This window comes from Nannobrachium achirus (assembly GCF_963921795.1).
Source record: "Nannobrachium achirus genome assembly, chromosome: 7".
Lineage (NCBI taxonomy): Eukaryota > Metazoa > Chordata > Actinopteri > Myctophiformes > Myctophidae > Nannobrachium > Nannobrachium achirus.
In genome coordinates, this window is record NC_137816.1 from 57,156,435 (window position 1) to 57,170,831 (window position 14,397).

Consider the following 14,397-nt stretch of genomic DNA (forward strand, 5'->3'; position numbering starts at 1 on the left):
TATCTTCGTTATGTCCAAAACCGTTTTGTATTTATCATCTATAAAATGTACTAAACTAGTGAAAACAGCCGTGCTTGTAGATCGGCTGTTTTCACTAGTTTTGTGTTGCGAGGAAAACATTGAGATAATAGCCAAATAAATTCCAAATATTATAAAATTATCTCGCGGCACCCCTGGACTGCTGTTGCGGCACCCCAGGGTGCCCCGTCACCCACTTTGAAAACCCCTGGTCTGGAGACAGAGAGAGACTGTGTGCACTAATGGTGGGCAACAATCAACATCCTGCAGCTATCAGCTGAGAGCCAGGTGCTGCTTAGGTATCCATGCCTCCTTAGAGATAAGGCTCGGTTCAGGGTCGGTTGAGGCTGCAGCATCCTTTTTCTTTTTTTTTTTTCAGAAACAACATTTTGTGAGATCTTTTGAAGTACGAAATGACTTCATTTGAGGAGAAAAGGAATGCAGGGCCTTGCTGCGGGTTGCACCTCTAAGGTTTTTTTGGAGCTGTGTGGAACACAAGCTCCCTATACGTGGCCGTGTGTGTAGGTATGTGGGTGGGTATGTGGGTAGGTGGGTGGGTCTGTATGTAGCCTGTATGTAGTAACCCTGGGTGACCAGAGAGGTGCTGTTGAGTCTAGCCTGCCCTGAGCATCAACTGCAACACACACACACACACACACACACACACACACACACACACACACACACACACACACACACACACACACACACACACACACACACACACACACACACACACACACACACACACACACACACACACACACACACACACACACACACACACACACACAGCTCCACTTCGAACAGAGGTTCGATTTTTTTTCTCTAGCGAGCTGAACATCATGGCCGCTGTGCAGAGACACCGATGCAAAACATCACGCGTGGAGCCGTCAGAGAGTCAAGGCTCACCCTTTACATGGTTTTGTTTCCACAATCTGCCCGGCGATGAACCATACGGTTTAAGAAAGGTGGGATGGGGAGGTTAGGAGACGGCGCATACACTTTGTCCACTGTGACTGTTGCCTGAAATGGCGCAATCAATCTCCAAGACTAATTATATCAAAACACATTGAAGGCTGGCGAAAACAAAGACAGGAAACCGGGGCGTCAAACATCACAGTTCTGCCATCTAATTGCTTACTTCCTTCACAACTTTTTTTTTTCTTTCCCAAGGACCCCCCATCCCCATAACTTGTGGGGTGTAAAAAGTGCACCCATTGTACTGTAAAAAGGTGTTCCATTTGTACCCTCTCAGAGTTACACACCCATAAGGGGGCCCATTTGGAAACCCCCTCAAGGAACCATGACCTGGACCACACTTTGAGATCAAAGCTTCCAAACTGAGCTGACAGGTGTTGATTTGGCTTGTTTTCAGCTTGACATGCTGTTGTTAGAATAGGTACTGATGACCTGCTAGATAAATTAATAAAGTTGGCGGGCATGAGTACTAACACTAACACTTGTAAGGGAAGAGGAACACAGCTGTCAGAGGGAGGTTGTTTTGTTTTAACGTTATCTGTTAAAGCCCTGGGCTCTGGAACCGTCTGTCTCCATGAAAATAATCACAACTAAATCTGTGTTTTTTAAATTCCTTTTTTCAAACCGTCTAGCTTGTAATTAAAGGCTTTGTTTTCGGGTCATAATCTTCTGTTATTACACGGCTTGGTTGAATGCTTGATTCTGATTGGACGTTTTCGCTGGATTCAGTGATGTGTTATTTCTGGATACTGACCGCTGGGCTCAATAGCAGACCGATGTCTAATCAAAGCCTCGGAGCACCTGCTGCACTGCATTTTATTTTTATCCAACATGACAGCCATGTTAAACAAACGCACAATGTCATTTACAACAAAACCTTCTCTCAAGAATGTTTTGACAACATTTGGAGCAAGAAATAGACGATGCAGTAAGCGGAAATCGATTCTATTTGATCGACACTTCCTTGTTTCCCTAAGGCGATAGTGTTGCGCTGGACTGCCAGCGCAACACTTATGGAATACTTTGTCGTTGTAGTTGCTCTACTTGATTATACTTCAGCGTCACACAAAGGAAACGCTCAAAACATGCCTCGTTTTGAGCTTGTCGATCTGCTACTTTTGAATTTAATCTAGAAAAGTAACAGTTTTTGGAAATATGAGGTTTCCAACCGACAGACCTTCAATAGAACCTGTGCTGGCTCTGTAACGTTACATGGGAATAACAGGCATCCTTTGTGCCTTATAGTGCTTTCTGCTGTGGCCCATTGACTGCACTTTTATTTTTTTAGATATGTTTTTGGGCTGTTATGCCTTTATTGATAGGACAGTAGACTGACAGGAGAGATGGGGAGTGACACGCAGCAAAGGTAGTCGGGATGGAGAATCCAACCAGTGACATGCTGTCAGGCCACACTGAGCCTATGTGCTATGCGCCCCAAACTGACAGACAGCACTTGAGATTAGGGTTAAAAAAGCAATTCTGGATATAGATAGAACATTGTGTATATCGGACCATTTACCCATACAGTATATGGAGACCCATGGTACCCACCCATATATGGAGATCCATGTACTGTATATGGTACATCCCTTTTATGCCCATACATGGAGATCCCTGTCTGAACCAGCCACACAGATATGGGCTGTCTTGGGTTAGGGTTATGGGCATTCTCATATGAAGTCCAGTTAGATATTAATATTGATGACATCAGGGATCTCCATACATGGGCATAAAGGGATTATGTTATCCCTTTTATGCCCATACATGGAGATCCCTATCTGAACCAGCCACACAGCTATGGGCCACACATCTGGCCAGTGACATCGGGGATCTTCATATATGGGCATAAAAGGGATTACTGACTTTATGGACTTTTACATAGGTGATGTCACCTGTGAAATCACCTGTGATATCACAGTGATGTGTCAGGGGAACCACAGGGTCAGGCGTGACGTACAGACAGAGATACGCGGACAAGATGTGCCGGTTTTCATAGTAAACTTGCGACCTACGGTCGCAAATAAAGCAGGCTATCAACAAGGAATTCAATACACACTTTTACTGAACAAATGGAAAGAACACATTGGCTGTTACCTCCTATTTTGACGGTGTAGTCCTCAGCCACCATGCAGTTTCGGGCGGCCAGGTCTCGGTGGACAAACTTGTTGGCGTTGAGATACGCCATGCCGTCCGAGATCTCCCCCGCCATCTGGGTCATCTTACTGAGAGGAGGGAGGGACTCACTGAGGTTCGTATGGCCCTGGAAGGAGGGGGGGAGAGAGAGAGAGAGAGGCCTAAATGTTTGTACCATAAACCAGTGGTTCTCAACCTTTTCAGGCTGCACCCATGTTAAAAGGTACGAAAATCGTAGCAGGCAACCCACGTCAATGAGTTAAGAAAATCAGAAAAAAATATGTATCTCGGATTCTTCTCTAAGATAAAATTTTTGGTCAAAACCAGCCTTTTTCTACGCACCGTAACTAAAGCATGGATGAACGCGGTTATAATTTTAATTTTTTCCCGGGTGGAAATAGTAACGAGAATAGTAACAGTATGAGTACCTCTTCCCCGCCCAAAGAGACCTCAGGTACCAGTAACATGCTGTTAGTACCTCTTTCCCAGACCGTAGAGATCTCGGGTACCATTAACATGGTTAACAGTATCAGTGGCTGTTATTAGTACCTCTTTGCCAGACCGTAGAGATCTCAGGTAACTCTTCAGGTCTCCTTTGGTCATCAGCTCCATGATCACCAGGGTGGGCTGTCCCTGAGAGACCACGCCCAGCAAACGCACCTGCAGCCAATCACAACGCAGCATGAGCACCACACCCCCACCAGGAAGCGAACAAATAAATAACACCATTACTGCGTCAAAAGTAATACATATACTATAAAAAATTGTCAAACATTGGCCAAATTGTCAAATATTTGGGGCAGAAATTGTGAAAATAGCCGATGTTTGCCCTAATTAGTGAAAACAGCAGATACTGTAGAGGGTAAAAAGAGCAGACTAAGTACAGAGTGAAAGGTCAAGTTTATTAAGTATTGACGGTTCAAGTGGTTAAATGTATGAAAACACAAATTGTCATGAATCCAAAATACACTGATGATTGTGCTTTCAAACGATGAAACTATATGGAATCTATGAACAGGTTGTGGGGGTCCCTGCTTCACCTCTCTCTCAACTAAGGGGTCCTTAGTCCTGAAAACGTTGAAGACCCCTGCTCTAGATTGTACGGTGCGTACCACGTGGTGACAGTTGAACTCCTTCATGACGGAGGCCTCGTTGAGGAACTCGATGCGCTCCCTCATGCTGGCCGACTCCGTCACCGTCTTCACGGCCACTCGCGTCTCTGCCTCGCCCTTCACCACGCCCTTGGCCAGGCCCTCGTACACCATGCCGAACGAGCCCTGCCCCAGCTCCTTGCTCAGCACGATCTTCTCCCGGGCCACCTCCCACTCGTCTGGAACGTACACTGTACAGAGAGAAATACCTTTAGTGCAGTGCTTCTCAACCTTTTCAAGCCACGACCCCCAAAATAATCATATTTTAACTGGGGACCCCCCCACCCTGATGAGCACTACTGTAAGAGTTGAGGCATTACAACACGGTTCTATTGTGAAAATAGAACATCTACATGCGCACTATTTTCACCTCTAATACTTGACAATTCGGCCAGTGTTTAATTTGTAATTTCAGAGGTATTAAAAAGTCCTTCAATTGACACTTTAGAAATGTGTATAAACCCTACACTTAAACCCTACACTTGAACTTTATGTTGGTTTGATTACTGTTGAGAGAGAAAGCAGTGTTGCACATTAAGTTAACTCATTTACTGCCCCAAATAAAAATCAATGTATACAGTTGAATAAATGAGTTAATCTGTATGCATATGTATATACGCCCAAATAAAACCAATAGCAAACAGACTCACTCTCTGCAGCGCTGAAATACTCTGGGTTGACTGAAGCATACAGCACTCCATTCCCCAAGCGGTCGCTGTTGCTGAAAGACACAAATGGACAGAAAGGATTATAAACAAACAAACACACACACACACACACAAACACATTTTACAGCCATGGCATTTATCAGGTGGTAGAATGCGGCCTGGTGTATCTCCTCCTAACCCGTAGTGTTTTCTCCCTCATTCGCATTTTCCTGTGACTTTCTCCTCGTTGGCTCATTTCACGTGGCTCTCTCCTCATTGGCTCATTTCGGTGCTGTGACGCATTTTACGTCACGTTTTGACCAGATCCTATAGGCCACACATTTCAGTATAACACCTCGTTTGCCTCTTTTGGCTTGAAGACATGCACCTTGCTCCGCCTTTAGATTTTCCGCCATTTTGCGCTGTTTGTAAAACGCTTAAACCTGTTTTTATCTTGAGATCTTTGAGGAATTTGCATGAAACGTTCTACACGCAATCTAAGGACCTAACATGCCTATGAAGTGCACACAAAATAAATAATAATAATAAATATAGCTGCAAGCAGCGATAAAGTGGCCAAAAACACCTCAAATCATGAACACAGCCTGCGATGTGCGTGAAATCTTGCAAGCACATTCCCTCTAGGTCAAGGAACAGATGCCACCCTTCTCACACTGGCCTGTTATAGTGCCACCAGCGGGTCAACTTTTGCAAAACAATTTTTTTGGAACAAAATGCCTCAAATCATGCATGCAGCGTCCGATTGCCGTGAAAGGCCCAAGAACACGTGGCGCCCTTTTCACATTGGTCTATTATAACGCCACCAGGAGCCAAAAAAAAAAACCTGACCTGCCAGAGACCTGTTCTCGGAAGAACACTGCTTCTAGTTTTTCTTTGATTTCTTTTGCCACTTTTTTCCCTTGCTGCTTTTTTGCTTTCCTACTTTTTCCTTGCTTAGCCACTTTATCGCTGCTTGCAGCTATATTTATTATTTGTTATGCTAAAGAAAACGACAAGTGGGACCTGATATACAGACTTTTGTCATCTCTAGTTTTCCATTTTGGTCAAACGTTAGCTGAACCTAGCTCTGAGACACAGAGGCTACGACTTGTAATCAGGACTTCAAGTCTGCTCCTCTTCCCACACAACACAACACACTCTCTATTCTTTCTGTTTGTTCTCAAAGCATTAAAAAAGGGAGCTAAAACTGGGTTTAATTGTTAACGAGATTTCGTCTAGGATATGCGAGGCGCCTGACACACTCATACATAATCACACACACTCACACCCTGACATATCATTCTCCGCCATGAGTGTTTTTTCACCAATGTTTGAGAAATCGCTGAATATGTGAATATCCGTATACACAGGAGCATTCAAAAGACGGCCATTGGTCTCCTAGTACCTGAAAATAATCCCCGTACAGGGGCGACAAGCCACTCAAAAGGCTTCTGTTTTTTTTCCCTTGTTTATTGTTTTCTAAAAACAGGGAAAAGCTTTTTGGTTTCCGGTTAAGTCATCGACGTGTCAGGTGACGTCCAGTAAAATCTGAAAATAATCGGTGACCCAATAGGCTAGCGAACAGCTCCATCCAGCACCAAAACACTCGTCAAGCTTGTCACTCACCGAGGCCTGCCACTGGTCACTGGTATTGCGGTATTGCAGCTCATGCTACAGACACTCATAGCCAGCCACATAAAGTGACTAAAAAATGCCTCTGGTGATAAACCTGCCCCACATTTGGATACTAGGCCCTGATTGGTCCCTCACTACTTCAGAGGGAGTGAAATCCAATCACAACGGATTTTTGGTCTGGTTTCCAACCCAGTGTAAAATCAGGCATCATGACGCCATCAAGGACCGTCAATGTGAATTTTGGTCGACAAAATCAACTGTAGATTTAGTGGGATATTTCTACAAACCGTTTCTTGTTGACGGCCAGCACTGCGGTGACGGCCAGGCAGGTGAGGAGCACGGCTAGGATGGGGACCAGGATCATCACGTAGAGATGACCCTCATATCCTGGTGGAATGAACACACACACACACACACACACACACACACACACACACACACACACACACACACACACACACCAACACACACACACACACACACACACACACACACACACACATTAATTCAGGGTTTAACAATGACTGTCTCCAAACTTTTCCATAACTTAATTTAAAGTATTTGACCCCATTTCCAGGCCTATAGCAAAACATTCAGCGATTCAGTACAGAGAAAGCCAGTGGCCTTGTGTGAGTATTTCTTACGATCTGGGACATTGGACGCCAGTCGCAGTGTGTGTGTGTGTGTGTGTGTGTGTGTGTGTGTGTGTGTGTGTGTGTGTGTGTGTGTGTGTGTGTCTTACGTTCTGGGACATAGAAAGCCAGTGGTTGAGTCCAGGATCCGTTCCCGGCCAGGGAAGTAGCTCGGACTCTGACAGAGTAGTTTCCTGGACTCAGGTTGGACAGCTTGGCCCCGCGCTGCTCCGCATACAGCTGGCGAGACACACACTCGTGCTTCTCAGACTGCACGCACGCACACGCACATACACACACACACACACACACACACACTTAAGCTCTTCGTAAAAACACACACGATCTAAAGTTTACAATTACAATTTAGGCATTTAGTAGACACTTTTCAGATTACTGAAATATTACTAAAACTAAATACATTTTATTCAAAAGACTATGACAAACTAAGAATCAAAATGTGCCACTTATGTGACAGTGATTGTTGGGGCGCCCACTGGCCTAGCGGTCCAGGCGCATACCACATAGGCTCTGATGCCTGATAGCACGTAGCGGGTTCGAGTCGCGACTAGCTACTGCACTATCAATAAAGGCAAAAAATATTTATATATATATCAAAGAAATCTAATAAAATCAACAGTGAGTGGGTGGTACGGTACCTCTGCGGTCAGTCTGAACTTGATCTCGTACATGAGGATGAGACCGTTGGGCTTCTGGGGCTCAGGCCAGCGCAGGAACACCCAGTCGTCCTGACCCTCCCAGCTCACTGGACCTGGGATGTCGTCTGCCTTGTCTGGATGGATGGATGGAGACACACAGGTACTTTAGGTACAGTACTTTAGGTTCACTTTAAACGGCAATGATCAGAACAGAGAACTGCAAAGCGCCGTTGTGCTGTCATCTGTCCCGTTCCCAAAAGAATCTCCGGTCCCCAAAAAATCTCCGGCCCCAAACAATTTGAGGCGTGGCCTACATCTGGCCTAGATATCTTGGCACAAACGTCTCAAAGTTAGTTGTACGCCCAGGGTCCCTTTCGCCAAGTTTCGCAGGACGTGCCGAGATTGGCCAGGGGGACGCTTGTTGAAATTAACTCATAAATAGCACCGCTAGTTTGTGCGACCAGTGACGCACAAGCGATCTACCTATCACAGCTGTTGTTTACATCTCACCAAAGCAGCGTGGCTTCACACGGCTCTGCACCATGAGACCAACGTGAGCCATGACATCACATCGTTTTGCAGATGCCCCTATTGGAGATGGGAGAGGTCTACTGGAGATGGGAGAGGTCTATTGGAGATGGGAGAGGTCTATTGGAGATGGGAGAGGTCTATTGGTAATGGGAGGGTATATTGGTGATGGGAGGGTATATTGGAGATGGGAGAGGTCTACTGGAGATGGGAGAGGTCTATTGTGAGTGTGGCTCTTTGCAGCAGTGGCAAGAACATGTCACTTTATTCCACACATTTCCGCCATTATGAAAGTCAGATGTAAAAAAAAAAAAAAAAAAAAAAAGAATTGTCGAGCGATTTAGCAATAAATCCAACAGCTCGCGGTTTGAGCTGCCGAGGACTAAAAAACACTACAGATCGTTTTTTAGGACATCATCATCAGATTAACGTGGTAAGCCAGCTAGTCCGGAACTCCCCTTTATATAAGAGGTGTCCTTTAAAGAACCCTTGCTCTATAGGGGGTCCTGCTCAGTTAGGAACAAAGGATTTGGGGGGGATTTGGGGGGGGTTACCTGCAGGTTTGGTCCTGGAGAAGAGGAACTCTGCGGCGCTGCAGCGCCTCACCTGGCGGTCGCAGGCGTGCACGTCCAGGCGGTACACGGTGAAGGGCTGCAGGTTGGACACCTGCACCATGCGCTCATTCACCGAGCGCTCCCGGAAGGAGAACTCCTGCTCCAGGGGCGGCGCACTGCTCCCCCCTGTGCCGGTGTTGTTGGAGGACTGAGTGGAGGAAGAGGAGGAGGAGGTGGTGGTGGAGGGGAGGGAGGTGTTGGAGAAGTTGGGAGGAGCGCTAGTGGAGTTGGCCACGCCAAACAGGTCCCTACGACGCCGATCTGGAGGACTGAGAGAGAGAGAGAGAGAGAGAGAGAGAGAGAGAGAGGGAGTCAGTGAAATGGTGTAAGTCAGTGATTAGACTCACTCCCCAGCTTGTCTGAAGACTCCCCAGCTGGTCTGAAGATTCACCTCTTCAGACTCCACCACAGCCCATAGCACTTACTGTAGCACTCGCCTGCCATCAATGACCATATATGTAATTTAGATTATACTATATATAGGTTCTTGGTCTACTGTACTGTACATTTTTTGGATGACTATTTCTATGCATTTGATGTATTAATGTTGATGTATTGATGTATTACCATGTGCTGTCCTTGCTTATTTTAAATCGCTCTGGATTAAGAGTGTCTGCTAAATGCCAGAATTGTAATTGTAATTCTAAACCCTTTTTTTTTTATTTCAAGGTGCCCCAGTTTGATGTGCACCAGTGTTCATTTTGTCGACTAAAACTATGAAGAAAAAAGGTTTGTCGCCTACCTTTTTATCGCTGATGAAAACAAAATAAAAACTAAGCTACGATGACTAAAACTAAGACTAAATATAATCGACATTTTCGTCAACAAATACTAAAATGTCAAAGTCATTTTATGTTTGGTTGCGCTTGGGCTCTGAAAATAGCTATCCGTCGCGATGCATAATATTCTATGATTCTATGATGAAGGTACATAGACAATGTTTTAAATCTGTCACTTAAAGACTACTAGTTTATGCAGTTAAGGCTGCAGATGAGGGGAAGAGAATGAAGTACAGAATGACACTGAACACACCCAGAGCATCAGATGGACGTGGGAGAGACGCGCTGCCAAACACAAGGAAAGTCATTAAACCAGTGTGACTCTCCCATGCCACGCGTTACTAAACTCAATTTCCTTTTTGGAATTGGGCAGGAATCTTTTACAGATTGTTTAAATGTCTGGACTTAGATTTTGTCAGAATTGAATTGAGGTCAGGAAACACAATTAGGCATCAGTTGACAAGACATCTGACTTTATTTTTGGGACAGGCATCTTAACAATTTAACTGCCAAAAACGTTTTTTATAATTTTTTTGGGTACTGGGGGGCACAGACAGCAATGTGTTCACTGCTCTCTGGGCTGCCTGTGATGCTGATAAAAAATTATAAAAAAAATAATTCATGTAATCAGCTTTCTGCACACCTTCTTCAAAATGGCCGCCATCCACATGCTGTAATTGTTTGTGTGTGTTAATCTAAAAAAGGATTTTTCTTGGGGTTGATTATATTTTTCTGCCAACTGCAAGGGGGCAATGGACATCTTCTGAGAGCTTATTTTTTTCTCAAAAAATATTTAATCTTTTTTAATTTTAATTTTTTATTTATTTTTTAATGGCTGACATTTCTTAGATAGAGGTTTGGCAAAACCCTTGGCAGGGAATGTGTTAAAGGGATATTCCACTTTCAAAAAAACTTTTGGTCACTTTATTATCTATTTTATGAACACCCTGAACAGTTTTTAATTTACTTCTATCAATATTTAGATATTTGATGTAAAAGTTATCTGCCATACACACCCATTGTAACTTCAAACTTCATTTTAACCATGATAGATTCATTAAAAACACCCATTATTTTTTCTGGTGACTCATACTACCCTCCTAATACGTGAGCAGGCTTGTGTTTTCTCAATAACCTTTTTTATTTATTTTTAATAATTCTTTGGGAAAATGAGAAAAATTAAATACAAAACAAAATTATAAAACATAAATGAAAAATGTTATCGAAAAAACACGGCCTGCTCACGTATTAGGAGGGTAGTATGAGTCACCAGAAAAAATAATGGGTGTTTTTAATGAATCTATCATGGTTAAAATGGAGTTTGAAGTTACAATGGGTGTGTATGCTTTTCTCTGTGGTTCTCTGCACGCAACACCTGCGAGGGACGGAGCATAAATTAGGCTTGAAGGGCTGCAGCTGAGCGAGCAATAGAAGGCTCTGGTGCCGTGATCATAAAGTGCTCCCTCCGCTTTGATGACGGCGAATGGAGGTAGGGTTTGAAGAGCAACTGTTTTGAATCGCTATTATTGTTTACAATCAACTAGGCTTGTCACCAGAACCGATACTTCGGTACCAAGTCGATACCAAGATTCTGAAAATGTGACGGTACTGACTTTTCTACAATACCCAAAGTACCGTTGGTACCGAGGAGCCAGATCTGGCTGCTTCTTTTGTGTTGTTTTTGGGCTGTAAATGAGCGGTTATCTGGCAACCCTCGCAGCGTCTGACGCAGCGTCTGACGCAGCGTCTGACGCAGCGTCTGACGCAGCGTCCGACGCTGCCTGTGAAGTTGCCTGGCAGCTCATTTACTGAATCGCCTAACGTAACGTTAAACAATCCTGAAATAAATCGTTCACTGTCATTCTGTCATGATACAAGTTTTAAATATCACAAAAAAGGGTTTCACCACATCATCTTACAATAAATGTGACGAATCTCTGCGTGCGTGTATGCGTAGATGTAATCCACGTATCTCGAGAACCGTTCGTCCCACCGGCTTCAGATTCGGCATGCGCGTTCCCCGCCGCGGCGCGGAGTGCCGTGCCCGGCCTCGACCCGACACGACGCGCGGGTTTCCCGAACCGGCGCAAAGCGTTCGGAATCACCGTATGCGGAGCTGATTGTATGCGTAGATGTAATCCACGTATCTCGAGAACCGTTCGTCCCACCGGCTTCAGATTCGGCATGTGCGTTCCCTGCCGCGGCTGGTTGGGAATCACTGCTAGAGCCATAGAAATCTTCTCTAATGGGGGTCCCTGGCAAATCTTTTCAAATGGGGGGTCCACGGGCTAACGGAGTCCTCGACATGAAAAAGGTTTGAGAAGCGAGTTGAGAGGTGTGTTGCACCTCTACAGTCCATCAGCTAAAGGGCTAGAAGCTAAAGCTAATGTAAATGCTAATTGGTTTCATTGCAGCGGGGGTTGCTGACTCTGCATTCCTAGACCATTTATGTCTCTGTCTCTCTCTCTCACACACACACAGTGTCTCTTGCCACGGCACAGTGATGCCTGTCCTCAAACAACCCAAAATGACTGTGTGTGTGTGTGTGTGTGTGTGTGTGTGTGTGTGTGTGTGTGTGTGTGTGTGTGTGTGTGTGTGTGTGTGTGTGTGTGTGTGTGTGTGTGTGTGTTCCCATTGATTTGTACTTGTCTGGCTGCAAGGGATCTTCCCTTGATTTCATTACTACTCCAGATGAAACAACAACAGCACACAGCCTCACAGCTAGGTGTGTGTGTGTGTGTGTGTGTGTGTGTGTGTGTGTGTGTGTGTGTGTGTGTGTGTGTGTATGCGTGCGTGTGTGCGTGCTTGCGTGCTTGCGTGCGTGCGTGCAACAAAAAGGAAATGAGAAAGCAGAACAATACGTGTGTATATTTGTGCGTGTGGGAGTCTGTGTGGTAGTAGTAATACACACTACTAACGATGCAGAATATGGACTGGTAGTGGTAGTCATTTCAGTGATAGAAGTACCGGTAGAGCAATATTTCTTCCTGACCATGGGGTGAATATATATAGTCCTACATATACTGTACATACAGTATGTTTTTCTTTTTCTTTTCTTTTTTGGACCATTTTTTAATAAAAAACACTACATTCAAGCTGTTTATGTTGGGATATGGGACTAACATTTCAGTAACGGTGCATCCCTAGAGTTTAGTTTTTTTGGATTCAGGATTCAGTCTTTTGAATAAAGACATATTTAAGTCATAAGATTTTAGTCGACTAGATCGACAGTTTATTTATAACCGATCTACAAGCTCCCAACGTGTCGCACTGCAACGCGTTATGAGCTTGTAGATCTATCTGCTATTTTCAGAGTGCAACACCCGAGCGCAACCAAACATAAAATGACTTGTATTTTTAGTTCCCCTGGATCTCTTCTCCACTAGTCCCTCCTAACATTTAATCTAGTTTTTATTTGTTGACGAAATTGTCAATATATTTAGTCTTCGTACATTTTTATTTAGTTTCCGTCAGTGAAAAAAGGTAGTCGACGATCATTTTTATCATCAAAGTTTTTTAGGCAACAAAATGAACGCTGCTTTTACCGTGGGGTGAATATGGAGTTGTGCAGGAAGTTCTCAAAGACTTTGCGGTACGAGGCGTCTGCGGCCTCCGCCTCCAGGTCCTGAGCTGACTTGGGACAGGGGCAGCACGGACCCTTGGGGTCCCCGTCGGGGTCTGCCTTGGTGGGCTTACTGTCCCCCTCCTCCTGGTCGGCAACACCTGTGGCCGCCAGCCGGATGGGGATCTTCAGCTCTGGAAGGACACACAACACAGAGAGGAGGAAGGTAAGCAAGCTGGCTTGTGGTGGACATTTTGGTTTGAAATTTCTATTTTTGCCACAAACATACAACATGAGCGGGCAATAATATGACCAGAAACACATAAAAAGACAGCCCTAATATACTGTATAGTACAGTTGGCAAGGGACCTTCAGGGTTCTGTGAAGGTGGTCTGTAACTCTGAGAGTGTACCAATGGAACCAAATGGTCCTGAGACATGGACCCTCACAGTGGAGTCAGTACTGCTGTATGGGGCCAAGACATGGACCCTCACAGTGGAGTCAGTACAGTACTGACTCCACTGTGAGGGTCCATGTCTTGGCCCCATACAGGGGTACTGTACCGTACTGGTGTTGGCTAGACCACACTCTGGCATAGCGTGTGTGTGTGTGTGTGTGTGTGTGTGTGTGTGTGTGTGTGTGTGTGTGTGTGTGTGTGTTGTGGACATGAACCTTTAGAACAATAGTTGTGCTGGTAGAGCTCTCGGTCCTCAGCCTGCTGCTGCCAGCGCAGCAGGTAGTAGGTGTGGTTCCCGTTGGGGGAGAGGGGCGGAGACCAGCGCACCACCAGGTGGGTGGAGGAGTTGGAGTACGCCCTCACGTCCAGAGGCATGCTGGGAGCTGAGAGAGAGAGAGAGAGAGAGAGAGAGGATGAGGGAGGGGTGAGAGAGGGGAACAGAACCAACCACCAATGAAATAAAAAAAAGTTACAAAGTTACTTTCCACCCACTGCATAATAGGCAAACATTAGGAATCATAAATGAATCATTTCCGTTTCCGGCGTTAGGCGGGACCAACCGATTATCGACTTCCTGATCCTGTTTGCGAATGTTTACTGT

General features: G+C 45.0%; 1 protein-coding gene across 1 annotated transcript in view; it reads right to left on the reverse strand.

Moving 5' to 3' along the window:
- LOC308288866 (insulin-like growth factor 1 receptor) overlaps positions 1 to 14,397 on the reverse strand; it is a gene marked incomplete at both ends in the record, with an annotated part of 95,763 nt that overhangs the window by 9,921 nt on the left and 71,445 nt on the right. Inside the window, 10 exons of the mRNA XM_080730341.1 lie at positions 3,094 to 3,259; positions 3,682 to 3,792; positions 4,245 to 4,474; positions 4,934 to 5,004; positions 6,853 to 6,907; positions 7,308 to 7,467; positions 7,857 to 7,990; positions 8,939 to 9,267; positions 13,323 to 13,533; positions 14,012 to 14,179. Of these exons, the coding sequence (XP_080586467.1) occupies positions 3,094 to 3,259; positions 3,682 to 3,792; positions 4,245 to 4,474; positions 4,934 to 5,004; positions 6,853 to 6,907; positions 7,308 to 7,467; positions 7,857 to 7,990; positions 8,939 to 9,267; positions 13,323 to 13,533; positions 14,012 to 14,179 (1,635 nt within the window). The remainder of the gene's footprint in view (positions 1 to 3,093; positions 3,260 to 3,681; positions 3,793 to 4,244; positions 4,475 to 4,933; positions 5,005 to 6,852; positions 6,908 to 7,307; positions 7,468 to 7,856; positions 7,991 to 8,938; positions 9,268 to 13,322; positions 13,534 to 14,011; positions 14,180 to 14,397) is intronic.